Genomic DNA, 19,393 nt, shown 5'->3' with positions numbered 1-19,393 from the left:
TTTCACGTAAGTCAACCGATAAATTCTCGTGGGGTTCGCAAGCCACCGTTCTTAAACGAGCGTCTTGGGTCGCCTCGGCAAAATTTCTCGGTATGATTTGTGTGATGGGGAAGTTAACACTTTTTCACAACACTTGGTATCACTTCTTTTTTATTCACCACAAATTCTTTACTTGTTTGAGACTTGACATGTTTAAATTTAATAATTAAAGTGAATGGTGGCTTTAGAAAAATATTTCATGTTAATGAATCTTATGTCGAAAAATGCGAAAGGCAAAATAATTGTGAGTTCAACAGTGCAGACAGCAAAATTATCATAAATTCAACAGTGCAGAAGGCCAAATTATTCTAAGTTCAAGAGTGCAGAAGGCCAAATTATTCTAAGTTCAAGAGTGCAGAAGGCCAAATTATTCTAAGTTCAAGAGTGCAGAAGGCAAAATTATTCTAAGTTCATAACTCACGAAATTTTTCCAAGTCCACAACTCACGAAATATTTTCTAAGTCCAAAAATAATTTGGAACTTAGTCGATTTAATGTTCCCGGAGCTCTTCGGAGAGATGACTGCTGCTGGCTGGTGTTGAAGTTGAACTGGCGTTTCTCTGCGGCACTGAGACTACTCTGACCGATTATTCACCGCGTCGATCGTTGGCGCACGCTATCCAGTAGTAGGGGTGGTGGGGATGCTTCGTTTAACGTGCAACTCCACTTGACTGAGAGTAGGGATGGCGCGTGATGCGTATTCATATGTTCTGTGTGTAGTCTCATCTAATGCTGTGACATTCTCTTATGCCTTATTACATTTTTCATTTTTACATTTTTAATTCTTAAAAATTATTTCTGATATTTTGACAATGATTTTTCTGTTTCAAAATTAATTTTTGAACGTGATTTTCACTATAGCTTAAATGGATCCTTTTGGCATCCTCATGGTACTACTATAAGCAATTTTTGTCTATTGACATTGTCTCTTGACAAATTTGACAAAATTCGTTTTTGACCCTATTTTTGGTCTAGAAATACGATTCTAGTATTATAACTTTTTTGACAATTTTTTATAACATTTCAATTGTTAATAACAATAGTATTTTTCAGTAATCAGGAACCATTATTCATCCATTCAAATGTCCACGTTTTATAGTATTTTTCCATAAATTTTCATTTTCTTAACTATACAACTTTCGGAGATATTGACTTGACCTTGAAAAATGTTTATTAACTTTTAATGGCGTTGTTTATAACGTGAAAAATCTAATCAATGGCTCAGTCGTTAGAGGATTCAGTGGACTATTTTTATGGATTTTTCGGTAGAAATTCGTTCATTAATTTCGTGGTTATTAACATTTACAATTAAGATCGCTAATTTATCAAAATTGACATGTTTAAATTGTTGAGTTTTGTTTAATTTTCTTTCATATTCTTGTTCTTGTTATTTAAATGCGCTAATTTCGCCAATTTTAGATTTTTTAGGGGTAATTCCTAATGACATGTCAATAGACATTCAGTTTTGTCTATTGACTTTTACAATTTTTTATTACATATTTTTGTAGTTCACAATTTATGCCATAGTTTCTATATGGGATGTTTTTGCATATGTCCCATAGGGAAAGCGCTAACAATTCTCGAACTTTATTTGCATACACCGATACAAGGATTTGAGTGTGTGTGTATCGTGTGAATTATTTAAAAATCAATATCTTCACTGTTTATGAAGATTAAGAAAAGATTTTTTTGTTACATATCAAGGATCTACTGAACTTCCTTTTACGATTTTTCTGAATTGTTTACAGGATTTTTCATGTACGTTTTGTTTACAACAATTATATTTGTTAATAATTTTTATCATTTTTATGAATGGAATAAATAGTTTTCAATATATGGAGTCCCTTTTGTCTGGAAACCATTTCTCTATCGTCAATAATGCGGACGCTAGAATTTTCCAAAGTTTTTGTGGACACACGGATACATGGGCTTGTATGTGTGTGTGTGTGTAAAAGTATAAAAATAAATATCTCAACTGTTTATGAAGATTAAGAAAAGATTTTTGGTGGGTGCTTATCCCGGTGATCGTTCTTTCTTTTCCACTGATTTTCATTTTGTTGTTATAAATATTTGTTAATTGTTTATTAACAAATTCTATTTTTTTCATAACTTTTCATAGCTATTGTCTTATGGAATATTTAGTTTACGTTATTTCTTGATTTTTCATGCATCCTTTTTGATGCAATAGTCGAATTTATCTATTTTTCAGAATTATGATTTCTCTTTTGTATTTAAATTATTCGTTTGTCTTTTCATTTATTTCAATCGGAGTCATATCATTCTTAGATTGACTCGTATCAATATATACGTGGAAATTTCCAAGATTTCGTCATTTTTGAGAGGGTGCGTTACTCGTCCTCGCGGTTTAACCCTGTTCTAACGTCCCAAAGCTGAGTTTCTTTTAATCATTGATATGTGGGCTCCTGTATGGTCCCGAATTATTTTTATTTTAAGTAATTATTTATTTATTCTGTGCAATGATTGTATTAAAGGTCATCGGCTTGCGACGTCAGAGGGAGAAATACTGTTCCGTCCTCCGTCAATGTTTCTATCTTTTCATTTCTTTATTTTTATTTATATATAGAATCCTTTTGGTCATTCATCTAAGAATGTTTTGTTACATGACCTCTGGTTGATATATATGATCAGTTATTTATAGCGGTATTTATACTTTGCAATTGCTTCTATTTTTCAGAATTATGATTTCTCTTTTGTATTTCATTCTTCGTTTGTCTTTTCATTTATTTCAATCGGAGTCACATCATTCTTAGATTGACTCGTATCAATATATACGTGGAAATTTCCAAGATTTCGTCATTTTTGAGAGGGTGCGTTACTCGTCCTCGCGGTTTAACCCTGTTCTAACGTCCCAAAGCTGAGTTTCTTTTAATCATTGATATGTGGGCTCCTGTATGGTCCCGAATTATTTTTATTTTAAGTAATTATTTATTTATTCTGTGCAATGATTGTATTAAAGGTCATCGGCTTGCGACGTCAGAGGGAGAAATACTGTTCCGTCCTCCGTCAATGTTTCTATCTTTTCATTTCTTTATTTTTATTTATATATAGAATCTTTTTGGTCATTCATCTAAGAATGTTTCGTTACATGACCTCTGGTTGAAATATATGATCAGTAATTTATAGCGGTATTTAGTATTTATATTTGATTGATTTCATCGTTTATACTTTGCAATTTCTTCAAGGGGATATCATTCATAGAAAACGTATGTGAATACGTAACATGACAATGGTGAGTGCAGTTGCTTTTGTCTGTTTTAGCGACAAAAGCAACTGTAAAAGTCTATTATAGTTTATTCATTGATATTATTGTCGTCTTTTTTTTTTTTTGTGAAAAATCAACCAATCACGGTCCTTATTCCATAGTTTTGTGATTTTTACATATTTTATCGTTATGAACTCTATCAGGGGATTCTCCGGTACATTACCTCGAAAGTATAAGCTCCTAACCCACTGAAATTCAATTAAACATTTCATAATTTTATTTTTATCTAAGCGTTGCATGTTTGACAGTATTTGATTGAGTTTAACTATTCGATTCATGTATTTCACTATTTAATCTCTAATTATTTGTTGCACTGAGTTTTGCAATCCCACTTCACGTATTTAATGTTCCTAGTTTTTTTTTTGTTTTTCATTTCAGTAGTCTTTTAAATGTTTTAATTATTTGTCGACACAGTTTGGCTTCCTTGCGCCAATCATATTCGTCATTCATGTAAAATTTTATGATTTGAGGATTCGTGTCCAATTTTATAAAGTGCATGTTGCCAAATAATACTCCTTGTATGACAGCGATGTGTAGTGGTTTAATTATTTCTTCGAGATTCTCTGTTAAATTGTTAAGCGTTGCCGGTTTTTCCCTTGCTTTTCTGCAGTCTGCGATTTTTGTGGCATACGTAGTAAGTTTATTATATATTTTATTCCTCAGACTAACAGGATAATTCAGTATTAAGGACGCTCGTAACGTCCTGTATCGGATTGACGGATCCATTTTATGTATTCTGTAATCGTAGGTTTAATTTAGATATATATTCGTGTAGGTATTATTGAGAAAAAGGGAGGTGCTTATAAGTGGTTACTTCCCAATTGAGTAAACCCAGGTATTGCTTGCAGTGAACATATATAGATAGATATAGAACATTTAAATTTCATGAAATATTTTTGCCCAATATATGTTTGATTATTTGATTTTTAAATTATTATAGGCTTAAGCGTAGTGTTTAAGTGGTCCAAGTCACTTTCGTATAGTTAAATTACGTATTGTCACGTTTGCGAGGTACCCATAGATCTTAAGTATTGGACTTTAATGTAATTGAACATGATATAACATAATAAGAGATACAGTGTAGTAAAATAATAATCTTCTGATCCTGTTCCGCTCGTATTCTTCGGTATCCTTAGCTCCTTGCTGTTCTGTTGTCCGTTTTGGTATCATGGGTCGACTAATGCCTGCGGATCAACTGCCGAAGTCTGGTCATAGTACGTACATTTGTTGTTTTCTTTGGCTAGGACTATTAGAAAGGTATGGGGACGTTCATATGGTAAGGAAGTTTTCGTTCATCCAATGGTGCTGTGACAGGTCTGTCTATATGCTGTTCAATTTTGGTATTCAATTTTCTGCGATTTGTTCTCGTTCTCCACTCATATCTTGCATTCGTACTTCTTGTTGGTAGCGGAGGTTGAATTCTGGTATTCGTTTTCATTGATTTTGAATTATTACTTGACTTGGATATCTTGGGTTCCCGTTTCCAGTATGATGATGGTTATGCTGCTTTGCACTATAGAGAGTACTTCTACTGCATGCTCGCTCCGTTGTAGTCTCCATTATCCTGTGGAACTTCCCATCGTCGTCACGATCGTGTAGAATGCTTGGTTTACGCATGTAAGGTATTTTGAATATCTGTTGTTTAGTGTTGATCAGCAAGATTGTGACCTCTCTTTTAAATATTTTGTTTTCATTTTCTTCGTCCTTTGCCAGGTGTACGCGGTATTTTCTGAGTGAGAACATGACGTGAGCATCTTTCCAGCGATAGTTCGAATTGATTTTCGAGTATCAAGAGGTCGGAAGATGGATATAGGAGAGCAGGTAAGGAAAGCAAAAGAGGGTTGTGTTTTGTTCGTCGTTGTTGTTTTCTTTTCTTCTTTTCTTTTCAGGCCGAAGGTCCGCAGAACATCAAGTTCGATCCCTGATATCCTGAAGAGTTAGGTGCCAATATTCGGAACCTTAAGCCGCAGCTGTAGGGCGTTGCATGGGTCACCTCATTCATGCTGAAGAATTTCAGGCTTATTCTAAATCTTACACTTCAATTCATAATTTTACATACTACTCGTCAGTGGCCTATCGTTACAGTATGTTATTATATATTCTACTTATTTCTTCACTTGTTTTCAGGTTATCGCAAAGGTGACAATCAATACTCGAACTCATGCCAGCCCACAGTATTGTTACTTCATCATGAGTATGATGCTAATGTTATGCATATACATACATGTATATACATATGCATATGTATATGAATATTGTAATTTTTATTATTTTTATTTAGTGTATGTAGTATTTAATTATGTATTATTTATAGATTTTTTTTTTGGTTTTTATTCATTATTAATTAGTTGTTCTAACTGAAATAACAGTTCTAACTTTTGAAGATTTTTATTCTTAATGTCTATTGTGTTATCATTTATGTGATTATGAGAGAAACTTGCATTTTAGATAACCGTAGCTTATTAATATGAACCTTTTTCTTGGCTCCATTTCTATTTATTATGACGTTACAATTTTCTAGTATTTCAATAATATTATAAGGACCTTCATACTGGTCAGTCATTTTTCCCTTATTGGGTTCTTTAAGCAAAAATACTTTATTTCCCACACTAAGCTGTTGTGGATTTATTTTCGCATCGTAATATTCTTTAGATTTAAGTTTTGCTTGATGAAGATTTTGTCCTGCTGTTTCTTGAAATTTACTGATTCGCGTAAATAGTTGGCGCAAATAGTCTCCGTATGTAGGCTCGATTGGCTCATTAGCGGCTTGACTGGATGGTAATCTAGCTAATTTCCCGAATACTAATTGATGAGGAGTGTATCCCGTTCCCTCGTGGACACTAGTGTTATATGCAAAAGAAGCTAATTCACATAGTTCGTCCCAATCTGTATGGGTGTCTGCGTACTGTTTTAGGTATTGTATGAGGACATGGTGGGATCTTTCGATGGATCCATTGCTTTGAGGTCTATATGCAGTAGTATGATATTGTTTAATTCGAAATTTCTTGGCAATTGTTTTCATGAGACAAGATATAAAATTTGAGCCTTGATCAGTGAGTATGATTTTTGGTGCTCCGAAATAGCAGATAAAATTTTTAACAAGAGCAATTGCTATTTCTCTAGAATCTCCGTTCTTTAAAGGTATAGCTAGAGAATATTTAGTTAACAAATCTTGAATGGTGAGAATATATATATTATCATTTTTAGTTTTCGATAAAGGTCCCACCATATCCATGGCGATTTTGTCGAAGGCTGCTTTAGGTGTGTCGGTAATAACCATAGGTTGTTTCGTTTTAACCCTAACTAATTTCTTTAGCTGACATGCCCTGCAATTACGAATGAGTTCGATAACGTCTTGTCTCATACTTGGCCAGAAAAAGTTCTGCCTAAGACGATTAAAAGTTTTCGTCGTACCTTTATGACCGTTCGTCGCGCTAGCGTGATACTCGAGTAGGATTTCGGATCGGTCATGCTCATTGGGGATTATGACTTCTTGCGTGCAAATTGTTATTTTTACATCAATTAGTGCAAATGTATCTACTAGGATTTGTTCTATTATATTCCATGGTACGTCGTCGAATTGATCAGTCTTAGCTATGCTAATTGATTTGATATTGAGATCGATTATTGCGTTGTGAACAGATTGTAACCCTTCGCGAATGTCTTCTTCGACCACTATGTTGTTCCTATTATTACGCAGGGGTAGGATGAGTGTAAGTTTTTTCTTATAAGGTATAACTTTTACACGGAGTAAAGTGAGATCATTGATCGGACAATCGATTGTATGCAGTATTTCCAGAGCTCCATTATCGCAAGCTTCACCCCTAATAGAAGTAAAGATAAGATAATTGTCTTGTCGCATGGCTAAATTGTCACGACATTCAATTACCTGATCCGAAATTATTCGCGAATTTGGTGGTAGTCTTTCTTTATTTTCCCTTTGTCGTTGATTCTCGAGTGGAACGCGAGCTGTTGGGAATATTTCTTCGCTCGAATCGCTTGAATTATCTGAGTCAGGTACATCGACCTCAACTGCCTCATTCTCATGATTGCTAATAGATTCTGTTCTGAGTATATCAGTCGAGTTGTTATCTTGTGCATCCTCTGGAGATATGAACATGTCGGACATAATTTCAGTGAAGTCTGCTAACCCTAGAGACCCGTCATCAAAAAATGTTTCATCTAATTCATCACAAGCGGCTGGGGGTAAATAGTGGGATGGGTCGATGTCTTGATTATTTGCAACGCTTGCAGGATATGACTCAGAGCTGCGTTCGCTCTCCGCTAATCCACCGTTACTGGATAGCTCACTGTGATTATGTTCGTTATCTGAGTCATTTCCTTCAGGTGATATCAGGGGTTCAGATGCCGGATGTTCGGCTAAGATTTCCGTCGCGCTACTTGAGCCTGTCTGTTGCGTGATATCTTCGTCAGCTATATTACTTCTTTTATTTCTACCTACATTCTCACTGTCCTCTAATTTCGTGCTGTTATCTACTACTATATCAATATCATCGCTTCCCACCCGAGATCTTTTCGTCAATGCTTTTGTTACCTCTTTCTTTTTTCGTTTTGCTGGGACCGTAAATATTGAATCACTAGAAGAGGTGTCAGAATCAATCGTGAAAATTCTTTTTATATCTAACAAAGTATCATCGTTGTCGCATTCTGTTTCGTTATTAAATGGAATATTTCTAGATAAAGCATCAGCATTTGCGTTCACTGACCCTGGTTTATATACTATTCGGTAATCAAAATCCTGCATACTTAGTCTCCACCTAACAATTCTAGAATTTGGCGACGACACCGAATTAATCCAAGTCAAAGGCCTGTGGTCTGTAACTAATGTAAATTTCCGACCGTAGACATAAGGTCGAAAGTAGTTTACCGCATAAATGATAGCAAGCATTTCCTTTTCTATAGTTGAGTAATTTCTTTCTGATTTTCCTAATACTCTTGAGATATAGGCAATTGGAAGATCTTTACCAATCTCTCCTTGACTGAGAATTCCGGCGATGCCGTATCTGCAAGCATCTGTCGTGATTACAAACTCCTTGGTGAAATCTGGATATTGCAGTATGGGAGATTTGCACAGCGCGTTCCGTAAATTACTAAAGGCTTCGTTTTCCTCGTCGCCCCATTGAAATTTCTTGTCTTTCATTAGGAGAGAGGTTAGAGGTTTGGTGATTTTTGCATAATTTGGGATGAATCGACGGTAATACCCGGTTAGGCCAAGAAATTGTCTGATATTTTTCTGATTGGTTGGTCTTGGAAAATTTTGGACAGCTGTTAATTTTTTTGGTTCCGGACGTACTCCATCAGATGATATAATGTGTCCCAGATAATTGATCTCTTTCTTTAAAAAGTGACATTTATCCGGTTCGAGTTGCAAACCAGCCTTTCGTAAGCGCTCACGTAAATTTTGAAACTTTCGAACATGCTCTTCAAGAGTCTGAGAATAGATCACTATATCATCCATGTAGACGAATAATTCTTTACCCTGTAATCCAATTAGGACTTTATCCATCATTCTTTGGAATGTTGGGGGTGCGTTTTTGAGACCGAAGGGCATGCGCGTAAACTCATAGTGCTGATAGGGTGTAGAGAATGCGGTTTTATGTGTGTCATTAGGATGAATAGGGATTTGATGGAATCCACTAGCAAGGTCAAAGCTTGAGAAATATTGGGCATTTCCCAACTGGTCTAATATTTCATTAATGTTTGGGAGAGGGTAGGCGTCCCCGATGGTTTTTTCATTGAGAGATCGGTAGTCAATTACCATTCTCCATCTTTTATTTCCTAAGGAATCTTCCTTTTTCGGAACTATCCAAATGGGAGAACTATAGGGCGAATCGGATGGTTTAATTATACCTCTTGCCTCTAATTCTGTACATTGTTTTATAATTTCGTCTTTGTGAATAGGCGGGAATCTATATTGTCGTTTGAATACAGGTATGTCATCTATTGTATTAATTTGATGAAAAATTGCATTTGTAGCACCTAAAGCTTCGCCATTAAGAACAAAAAGGTCTTGGTGTTGGCTAATGAGTTCAGTAATTACAGTCTTTTCTGTTTCAGTCAAATGATCGAGATGGAGGAGGTTTTGTATAGATTTTGCACGTTCAGCAGTGAGTTTATCGCTTGAGACTACATTAATGGGAATAGTATCGAGAGGTGGACTTGCGAACCAATTTGGCTTGTGACTTAGATAGTCGAGTTTTTGAATATGAGAATTAGGCTCTTCTTGAAAATTGTTTTCGCGGATCAGTTCGCGCTGTGCATCAGTCTCTCCTCTACATGTTAACCAACTACACTGGCCCATCTTAATCACAGGCGTAGGCAAGGTCAAATCTTGATCACTTTGATTGATAGCTCTGACGTATGCGTTTCCTTGGATATTCAATTCTGGACTTCCAATTATGGAAACCTTGTCTGCAATGTAAATATCCGAGATAAGGCCAACCGTGGGTGAGTCTTTGGTTAATTGAACTGTAAATGCACAGGAAGAATTTTTAGGAATTGTTTGATAGTCGTCGTAAGTTATTTCCATCACTACATCATGGAAAGAAAAAGTTTTAGATTCATACGAAAGAGTGGCTCTGAACTCATGGAAAAATTCTGCGCCAATAATTCCGGCCTGAATTATAGGAAGATAGTCGCTCACTACATGAAATTTTATGGAATAGTTATCAATGTTAATTAAAACGGTTCCAAGGGTTTTAATAAAATTGTCAGCAATACCGTGAAGCTCAATAATGTCTTTGTTATTCATTGGGGCGTGAAAATTGAGAGCGCTGATTTTAATTAAATTGACTTCCGCACCACTATCGATCATCATCACCGTTGGTAATTTTAATTGTGATGAGTATAATGTAACGGACGCGATCTTTGTTTTTCCAATTTGCACGTGAGCAATACGAGAATAAGGCTTTAATTCTGTCTGTCCTTTCGAGTCGAGAAGTTTTTCTGCAGTAGTCCTCTCACTAGATCCATTGGGTTTTACGGGCGCGGTTAATCTGAGATTTTCAATTGATTTTTCCGTGTCTAATTGTGCTTCTTTTAGATGATGGACATCGCTAGTTTCAATTGATGATGTTTTAGGGTTATTTGATTCCGTATGTGTTCGATTGGGAGGATTTGTTGCTACGGATTCATTAGCGTTATATAGCTGTTCAGACGCGCGCCGCGCAGTGGTGTTAATGGAACAATCGGAATTTATTTTTGCATTTTCTGTGGAAATTTTAATCTCTGATTCTACTGGGGAAACTATCGCATTAATCGGTTCGTGAGGTATACTATTAATATTAACGTTCGTCTCTGAATTATTTTTTTCGAATTGATTATTATTAACTGAGTCTTGTACTTGTTTTTCTACGTTTAACCCCCGAGATTTCTGTCTCAATTCTTCATGATATCCGAGTCCGTACCGCATTAATGATGGTTTTTGTTCCCATAACGCCCTAAGCCCTTCATGTGTTTTGATGGCATTAATTGTTCGTGCTCTTTGATCGACGTATAATTCTTCTATGGTTTTGATCGGTATTTTCGCTAGATCCGCTCCGGAAATATTTATATTACTATTACTTGCGCTTTTCAAAGTGTCCTGAATATTTAATTTAGAATTTCGTAGTGTGCAATCGCGTTTTATTGAGTTCCCGTGGTTGTTCCCGAAGTCGAGGGGAAATTCGGTTGGATTTGATTTTCGCTCGATTGGTTGCACGGGTTTTGAGATAGTGACGGGATTTGATTCGGATTGCTCCCCGTAAACCCGCCAATATTCTGTTCGGGGAGTTGGCCATTTTTTGAATTCATTTCTTTTTGTCTGTTCATGTAAGCTAACTTTCTACAGTTACTCAAGTTATGCCCTGGCGATCGACATAATTCACAAAAAACTCCCGGTATATAGCTTGGTTTATTGCCGTTTTCCTGCCCAAAATTGCTATTACTTGAATAATTTTGAGTACCAGTATTATTAAAGGAACTAAAATTGTTTCGATTTGCAGAAAAGCGATGATTATTCCATGAACCTGGGTTGCTGAAATTCCTGGGATGATTATTGTGATATCTATTTTGAGATATTGCTTTTGAGTTACTAAACCCTTGTGGTGTTTTGCTGAACCCGTTTCGATGTGAAGTTTCGTTGTCCCGTCGATTGAAAACGCGGTTGTCCTCTTGTGGAATGTTTGCATTAACTCCAGAGCTGTGTGAGTTAGTTTGAGTTGTGCCAATAAAATTTTGGGGCTCGTGAAATCGAGTCATGTCGCGTTCGTGGATTTTATACACTTCGATTGTATTTTTAAATGTTTCATCTAGAGTCGTATGGGGTTTAGATAAGCATTGGATACGAAGCGAAGGTGGAAGACCATTCAGAAAGGCTCTAATAGTATCTTTTTCAAGTTTAGTGACATCTTCTACTGTTAAATATTCTCTTTCAAGCGTTTCAGTTTTAATTACATCAGAATAGAGGCTTTTAACGTGGTTAATGTAATCTACAACATGCTCTTGCGATTTCTTGCAAACATTCTCAAGCGCTGCTTTCAATTCATTTGCAGTTTTATAAGGATCAAAAAAGTTGCGTAAATTAGTTTCAAGCTCCAGAGGTGTTTGATATTCCAAATTTTCTAAGGTTATTCGTGCACGTCCTTTAAATTTCTGACGAACAAGTGCTAAAAACATGGGAACGGTAGACTGGTCGAGCATAGAGCATGCACGATTGCAAGCTCTCATAAATTGTGTAACTGTTATATTGTAACCGTCAAAAGAAGGTATATACGAGAGTGCGTCTTTAACTGTGATTCTACTCGGAATGTAGTGCGCATTGATAGGTGTATTGCTGGGTTGTGATTGTGCAGTTTGATTTTTCAGTAAATCTATGTCATTCTTAAGGGTAGCCATTTCATCCAGAATTACGTTAGTTGCCAAATAATTTTGATTTGAAATATTGGGTCGTTCAAAATCTCCTTCCGACGGAGAATTACTAGTCTGCGTTTGACATTCTTTCAATTGTTTTACTGAAGCTTGCAGGTCTTTAATTATTTGGGCCTGTTCTTCGATTAATTTCAATCTTTCCAAGAGTTGTTGATTAAGCTCGCGGGCTTCTTCTAATTGCTCTGGTATCTCACCCACATTCGTTTCGTAATTATCCATTTTGATTGATGCAAGTATTGATATCTATATATATAAATTTTGTTAATGTATTTCAAAAATCAAAAAAAAAACAATGAATCTGTATGAATATATATATGGTAACGAGTTGAATTAATCGATTAATTTTTGAGATTTACTTTTTTTTCTTTCAGAACAAAAAAAAACTCGAGTAAAATAAAATGAAGGATGAAACGAAAAACGAACATTGGTCAGTATATCGTATCTTCTAGGATGATAGGCGTTAAAAGTGCTAAAATTCATTAGATTAAAATTACGTGTGCGACCAGCCAACTAATGCAATAAAAAAAAACGAAAAAGTGACTGAGAAAAACCCCACACTTAGCACCATTTCTGTTACGTATTTCCGGTGAATTTGGTGTTATTAGAAGAAATAAAATCTCAGTTGGTGTCATTGTTTCAATATTGTCCTTCCGTTTTTGATCTTAGTAATTTAGGGAAGCCGAAATAACGATTTTTAACCGTCGAGCGGTAGCCGATTAAAATTTGACTTGCCGATTTTAAGAAGGACATGCTAGATTGATTTATTTTAACGTTGAGAATTTACCGAAAACCGTAAATAGTGGTTAAACTTTCCCTTTTTGGAATATCAAACGACATCCGGGTAGAAAGAATAAATGTTTTCCTCATGTTACTCACTTTCGTTATTTCTTTTATAATTAGTCCTTTGGGTCGCTGTCTGGACGGCTGCTTGGCTGGATGGATGATACGTTTTCCGTAGTCTTTTCGAATAAAGTTTTTTTTTGATTTCACTTATTGACGTTTTCTTTTCTGGATTTCCGAGAGAAACAAAATTAATAAATATATATCGAACGAAAACTGTATTTTTAATCGTTGGTTCACTTCACTAAGAGAGTGCGGTTTTTTTTTTAGATTACATTATTTAATTGTTAAATTCTCGTGGGGTTCGCAAGAGACCGTTCGTAAACGAGCATCTTGGGTCGCCTCGGCAAAATTTATCAATTAATTTTACTGAAGATTTGGAATGAAAGAGTTAATTGTTAAATTCTCGTGGGGTTCGCAAGAGACCGTTCGTAAACGAGCATCTTGGGTCGCCTCGGCAAAATTTATCAATTAATTCTATAAAAAATTATGCAATGAAAGATTCAATTGTTAAATTCTCGTGGGGTTCGCAAGGCACCGTTATTTAAACGAGCGTCTTGGGTCGCCTCGGCAAAATTTATCAATTAATTCTATTCAGGAGTGATTTTTCACGTAAGTCAACCGATAAATTCTCGTGGGGTTCGCAAGCCACCGTTCTTAAACGAGCGTCTTGGGTCGCCTCGGCAAAATTTCTCGGTATGATTTGTGTGATGGGGAAGTTAACACTTTTTCACAACACTTGGTATCACTTCTTTTTTATTCACCACAAATTCTTTACTTGTTTGAGACTTGACATGTTTAAATTTAATAATTAAAGTGAATGGTGGCTTTAGAAAAATATTTCATGTTAATGAATCTTATGTCGAAAAATGCGAAAGGCAAAATAATTGTGAGTTCAACAGTGCAGACAGCAAAATTATCATAAATTCAACAGTGCAGAAGGCCAAATTATTCTATGTTCAAGAGTGCAGAAGGCCAAATTATTCTAAGTTCAAGAGTGCAGAAGGCCAAATTATTCTAAGTTCAAGAGTGCAGAAGGCAAAATTATTCTAAGTTCATAACTCACGAAATTTTTCCAAGTCCACAACTCACGAAATATTTTCTAAGTCCAAAAATAATTTGGAACTTAGTCGATTTAATGTTCCCGGAGCTCTTCGGAGAGATGACTGCTGCTGGCTGGTGTTGAAGTTGAACTGGCGTTTCTCTGCGGCACTGAGACTACTCTGACCGATTATTCACCGCGTCGATCGTTGCCGCACGCTATCCAGTAGTAGGGGTGGTGGGGATGCTTCGTTTAACGTGCAACTCCACTTGACTGAGAGTAGGGATGGCGCGTGATGCGTATTCATATGTTCTGTGTGTAGTCTCATCTAATGCTGTGACATTCTCTTATGCCTTATTACATTTTTCATTTTTACATTTTTAATTCTTAAAAATTATTTCTGATATTTTGACAATGATTTTTCTGTTTCAAAATTAATTTTTGAACGTGATTTTCACTATAGCTTAAATGGATCCTTTTGGCATCCTCATGGTACTACTATAAGCAATTTTTGTCTATTGACATTGTCTCTTGACAAATTTGACAAAATTCGTTTTTGACCCTATTTTTGGTCTAGAAATACGATTCTAGTATTATAACTTTTTTGACAATTTTTTATAACATTTCAATTGTTAATAACAATAGTATTTTTCAGTAATCAGGAACCATTATTCATCCATTCAAATGTCCACGTTTTATAGTATTTTTCCATAAATTTTCATTTTCTTAACTATACAACTTTCGGAGATATTGACTTGACCTTGAAAAATGTTTATTAACTTTTAATGGCGTTGTTTATAACGTGAAAAATCTAATCAATGGCTCAGTCGTTAGAGGATTCAGTGGACTATTTTTATGGATTTTTCGGTAGAAATTCGTTCATTAATTTCGTGGTTATTAACATTTACAATTAAGATCGCTAATTTATCAAAATTGACATGTTTAAATTGTTGAGTTTTGTTTAATTTTCTTTCATATTCTTGTTCTTGTTATTTAAATGCGCTAATTTCGCCAATTTTAGATTTTTTAGGGGTAATTCCTAATGACATGTCAATAGACATTCAGTTTTGTCTATTGACTTTTACAATTTTTTATTACATATTTTTGTAGTTCACAATTTATGCCATAGTTTCTATATGGGATGTTTTTGCATATGTCCCATAGGGAAAGCGCTAACAATTCTCGAACTTTATTTGCATACACCGATACAAGGATTTGAGTGTGTGTGTATCGTGTGAATTATTTAAAAATCAATATCTTCACTGTTTATGAAGATTAAGAAAAGATTTTTTTGTTACATATCAAGGATCTACTGAACTTCCTTTTACGATTTTTCTGAATTGTTTACAGGATTTTTCATGTACGTTTTGTTTACAACAATTATATTTGTTAATAATTTTTATCATTTTTATGAATGGAATAAATAGTTTTCAATATATGGAGTCCCTTTTGTCTGGAAACCATTTCTCTATCGTCAATAATGCGGACGCTAGAATTTTCCAAAGTTTTTGTGGACACACGGATACATGGGCTTGTATGTGTGTGTGTGTGTAAAAGTATAAAAATAAATATCTCAACTGTTTATGAAGATTAAGAAAAGATTTTTGGTGGGTGCTTATCCCGGTGATCGTTCTTTCTTTTCCACTGATTTTCATTTTGTTGTTATAAATATTTGTTAATTGTTTATTAACAAATTCTATTTTTTTCATAACTTTTCATAGCTATTGTCTTATGGAATATTTAGTTTACGTTATTTCTTGATTTTTCATGCATCCTTTTTGATGCAATAGTCGAATTTATCTATTTTTCAGAATTATGATTTCTCTTTTGTATTTAAATTATTCGTTTGTCTTTTCATTTATTTCAATCGGAGTCATATCATTCTTAGATTGACTCGTATCAATATATACGTGGAAATTTCCAAGATTTCGTCATTTTTGAGAGGGTGCGTTACTCGTCCTCGCGGTTTAACCCTGTTCTAACGTCCCAAAGCTGAGTTTCTTTTAATCATTGATATGTGGGCTCCTGTATGGTCCCGAATTATTTTTATTTTAAGTAATTATTTATTTATTCTGTGCAATGATTGTATTAAAGGTCATCGGCTTGCGACGTCAGAGGGAGAAATACTGTTCCGTCCTCCGTCAATGTTTCTATCTTTTCATTTCTTTATTTTTATTTATATATAGAATCCTTTTGGTCATTCATCTAAGAATGTTTTGTTACATGACCTCTGGTTGATATATATGATCAGTTATTTATAGCGGTATTTATACTTTGCAATTGCTTCTATTTTTCAGAATTATGATTTCTCTTTTGTATTTCATTCTTCGTTTGTCTTTTCATTTATTTCAATCGGAGTCACATCATTCTTAGATTGACTCGTATCAATATATACGTGGAAATTTCCAAGATTTCGTCATTTTTGAGAGGGTGCGTTACTCGTCCTCGCGGTTTAACCCTGTTCTAACGTCCCAAAGCTGAGTTTCTTTTAATCATTGATATGTGGGCTCCTGTATGGTCCCGAATTATTTTTATTTTAAGTAATTATTTATTTATTCTGTGCAATGATTGTATTAAAGGTCATCGGCTTGCGACGTCAGAGGGAGAAATACTGTTCCGTCCTCCGTCAATGTTTCTATCTTTTCATTTCTTTATTTTTATTTATATATAGAATCTTTTTGGTCATTCATCTAAGAATGTTTCGTTACATGACCTCTGGTTGAAATATATGATCAGTAATTTATAGCGGTATTTAGTATTTATATTTGATTGATTTCATCGTTTATACTTTGCAATTTCTTCAAGGGGATATCATTCATAGAAAACGTATGTGAATACGTAACATAGGCCGATGGAACCGCGTGCAATAGCTCCGTCTCGTCGAACTACACGAGTGCAATGCGCCAAGTTTGCGTTTGAACGATTTGTCTTCGAGAAAAAGTCGATTATACATATGCGTTTTTACGACATCGTGGGAATCACTTTTTTTTGGCTGCACCTAGACAAAATCTGGCATCATATTCGGTTTCAGCACGCCGAATATCCAAGGAAACTGATGCAACATCGTTTTCTTCGCGACCACAGCTCACGAAAAACTCAATCATAGAAGTTGATATTCGGGTTCGATATGATGGCATATAACTTGAGTACACATTGTCGTAGGCCGATGAAACCGCGTGCAATAGCTCCGTCTCGTCGAACTACACGAGTGCAATGCGCCAAGTTTGCGTTTGAACGATTTGTCTTCGAGAAAAAGTCGATTATACATATGCGTGTTTACGACATCGTGGGAATCACTTTTTTTTGGCTGCACCTAGACAAAATCTGGCATCATATTCGGTTTCAGCACGCCGAATAACCAAGGAAACTGATGCAACATCGTTTTCTTCGCGACCACAGCTCACGAAAAACTCAATCATAGAAGTTGATATTCGTGTTCGATATGATGGCATATAACTTGAGTACACATTGTCGTAGGCCGATGAAACCGCGTGCAATAGCTCCGTCTCGTCGAACTACACGAGTGCAATGCGCCAAGTTTGCGTTTGAACGATTTGTCTTCGAGAAAAAGTCGATTATACATATGCGTTTTTACGACATCGTGGGAATCACTTTTTTTTGGCTGCACCTAGACAAAATCTGGCATCATATTCGGTTTCAGCACGCCGAATAGCCAAGGAAACTGATGCAACATCGTTTTCTTCGCGACCACAGCTCACGAAAAACTCAATCATAGAAGTTGATATGCGTGTTCGATATGATGGCATATAACTTGAGTACACATTGTCGTAGGCCGATGAAACCGCGTGCAATAGCTCCGTCTCGTCGAACTACACGAGTGCAATGCGCCAAGTTTGCGTTTGAACGATTTGTCTTCGAGAAAAAGTCGATTATACATATGCGTTTTTACGACATCGTGGGAATCACTTTTTTTTGGCTGCACCTAGACAAAATCTGGCATCATATTCGGTTTCAGCACGCCGAATATCCAAGGAAACTGATGCAACATCGTTTTCTTCGCGACCACAGCTCACGAAAAACTCAATCATAGAAGTTGATATTCGGGTTCGATATGATGGCATATAACTTGAGTACACATTGTCGTAGGCCGATGAAACCGCGTGCAATAGCTTCGTCTCGTCGAACTACACCAGTGCAATGCGCGAAGTTTGCGTTTGAACGATTTGTCTTCGAGAAAAAGTCGATTATACATATGCGTGTTTACGACATCGTGGGAATCACTTTTTTTTGGCTGCACCTAGACAAAATCTGGCATCATATTCGGTTTCAGCACGCCGAATAGCCAAGGAAACTGATGCAACATCGTTTTCTTCGCGACCACAGCTCACGAAAAACTCAATCATAGAATTTGATATTCGTGTTCGATATGATGGCATATAACTTGAGTACACATTGTCGTAGGCCGATGAAACCGCGTGCAATAGCTTCGTCTCGTCGAACTACACCAGTGCAATGCGCCAAGTTTGCGTTTGAACGATTTGTCTTCGAGAAAAAGTCGATTATACATATGCGTGTTTACGACATCGTGGGAATCACTTTTTTTTGGCTGCACCTAGACAAAATCTGGCATCATATTCGGTTTCAGCACGCCGAATAACCAAGGAAACTGATGCAACATCGTTTTCTTCGCGACCACAGCTCACGAAAAACTCAAAAGTTGATATTCGGGTTCAATATGATGGCATATAACTTGAGCACACATTGTCGTAGGCCGATGAAACCCCGTGCAATAGCTTCGTCTCGTCGAACTACACCAGTGCAATGCGCCAAGTTTGCGTTTGAACGATTTGTCTTCGAGAAAAAGTCGATTATACATATGCGTGTTTACGACATCGTGGGAATCACTTTTTTTTGGCTGCACCTAGACAAAATCTGGCATCATATTCGGTTTCAGCACGCCGAATAGCCAAGGAAACTGATGCAACATCGTTTTCTTCGCGACCACAGCTCACGAAAAACTCAATCATAGAAGTTGATATTCGGGTTCGATATGATGGCATATAACTTGAGTACACATTGTCGTAGGCCGATGAAACCGCGTGCAATAGCTTCGTCTCGTCGAACTACACCAGTGCAATGCGCCAAGTTTGCGTTTGAACGATTTGTCTTCGAGAAAAAGTCGATTATACATATGCGTGTTTACGACATCGTGGGAATCACTTTTTTTTGGCTGCACCTAGACAAAATCTGGCATCATATTCGGTTTCAGCACGCCGAATAACCAAGGAAACTGATGCAACA

The 19,393-nt window shown here is 36.0% G+C and overlaps 1 protein-coding gene across 1 annotated transcript in view; it reads right to left on the bottom strand.

Moving 5' to 3' along the window:
- Positions 1-12,881, bottom strand: part of LOC135171775 (uncharacterized) — a 77,594-nt gene extending 64,713 nt beyond the window's left edge. The window contains exons 1-3 of the mRNA XM_064138348.1: positions 12,801-12,881; positions 11,268-12,492; positions 487-11,100 (exon numbers count right to left, since the gene is read on the bottom strand). Coding sequence (XP_063994418.1) covers positions 5,738-11,100; positions 11,268-12,492; positions 12,801-12,881 — 6,669 coding nt within the window. The 3' untranslated portion in view covers positions 487-5,737. The remainder of the gene's footprint in view (positions 1-486; positions 11,101-11,267; positions 12,493-12,800) is intronic.
- Positions 12,882-19,393: the final 6,512 nt, after the last annotated feature.

Source organism: Diachasmimorpha longicaudata, unplaced genomic scaffold (assembly GCF_034640455.1).
Source record: "Diachasmimorpha longicaudata isolate KC_UGA_2023 unplaced genomic scaffold, iyDiaLong2 ctg00000102.1, whole genome shotgun sequence".
NCBI classification, from domain to species: Eukaryota; Metazoa; Arthropoda; class Insecta; order Hymenoptera; family Braconidae; genus Diachasmimorpha; species Diachasmimorpha longicaudata.
The sequence above is the reverse complement of the archived record's forward strand: the minus strand, read 5'-3'. Positions and strand labels throughout refer to the sequence as shown.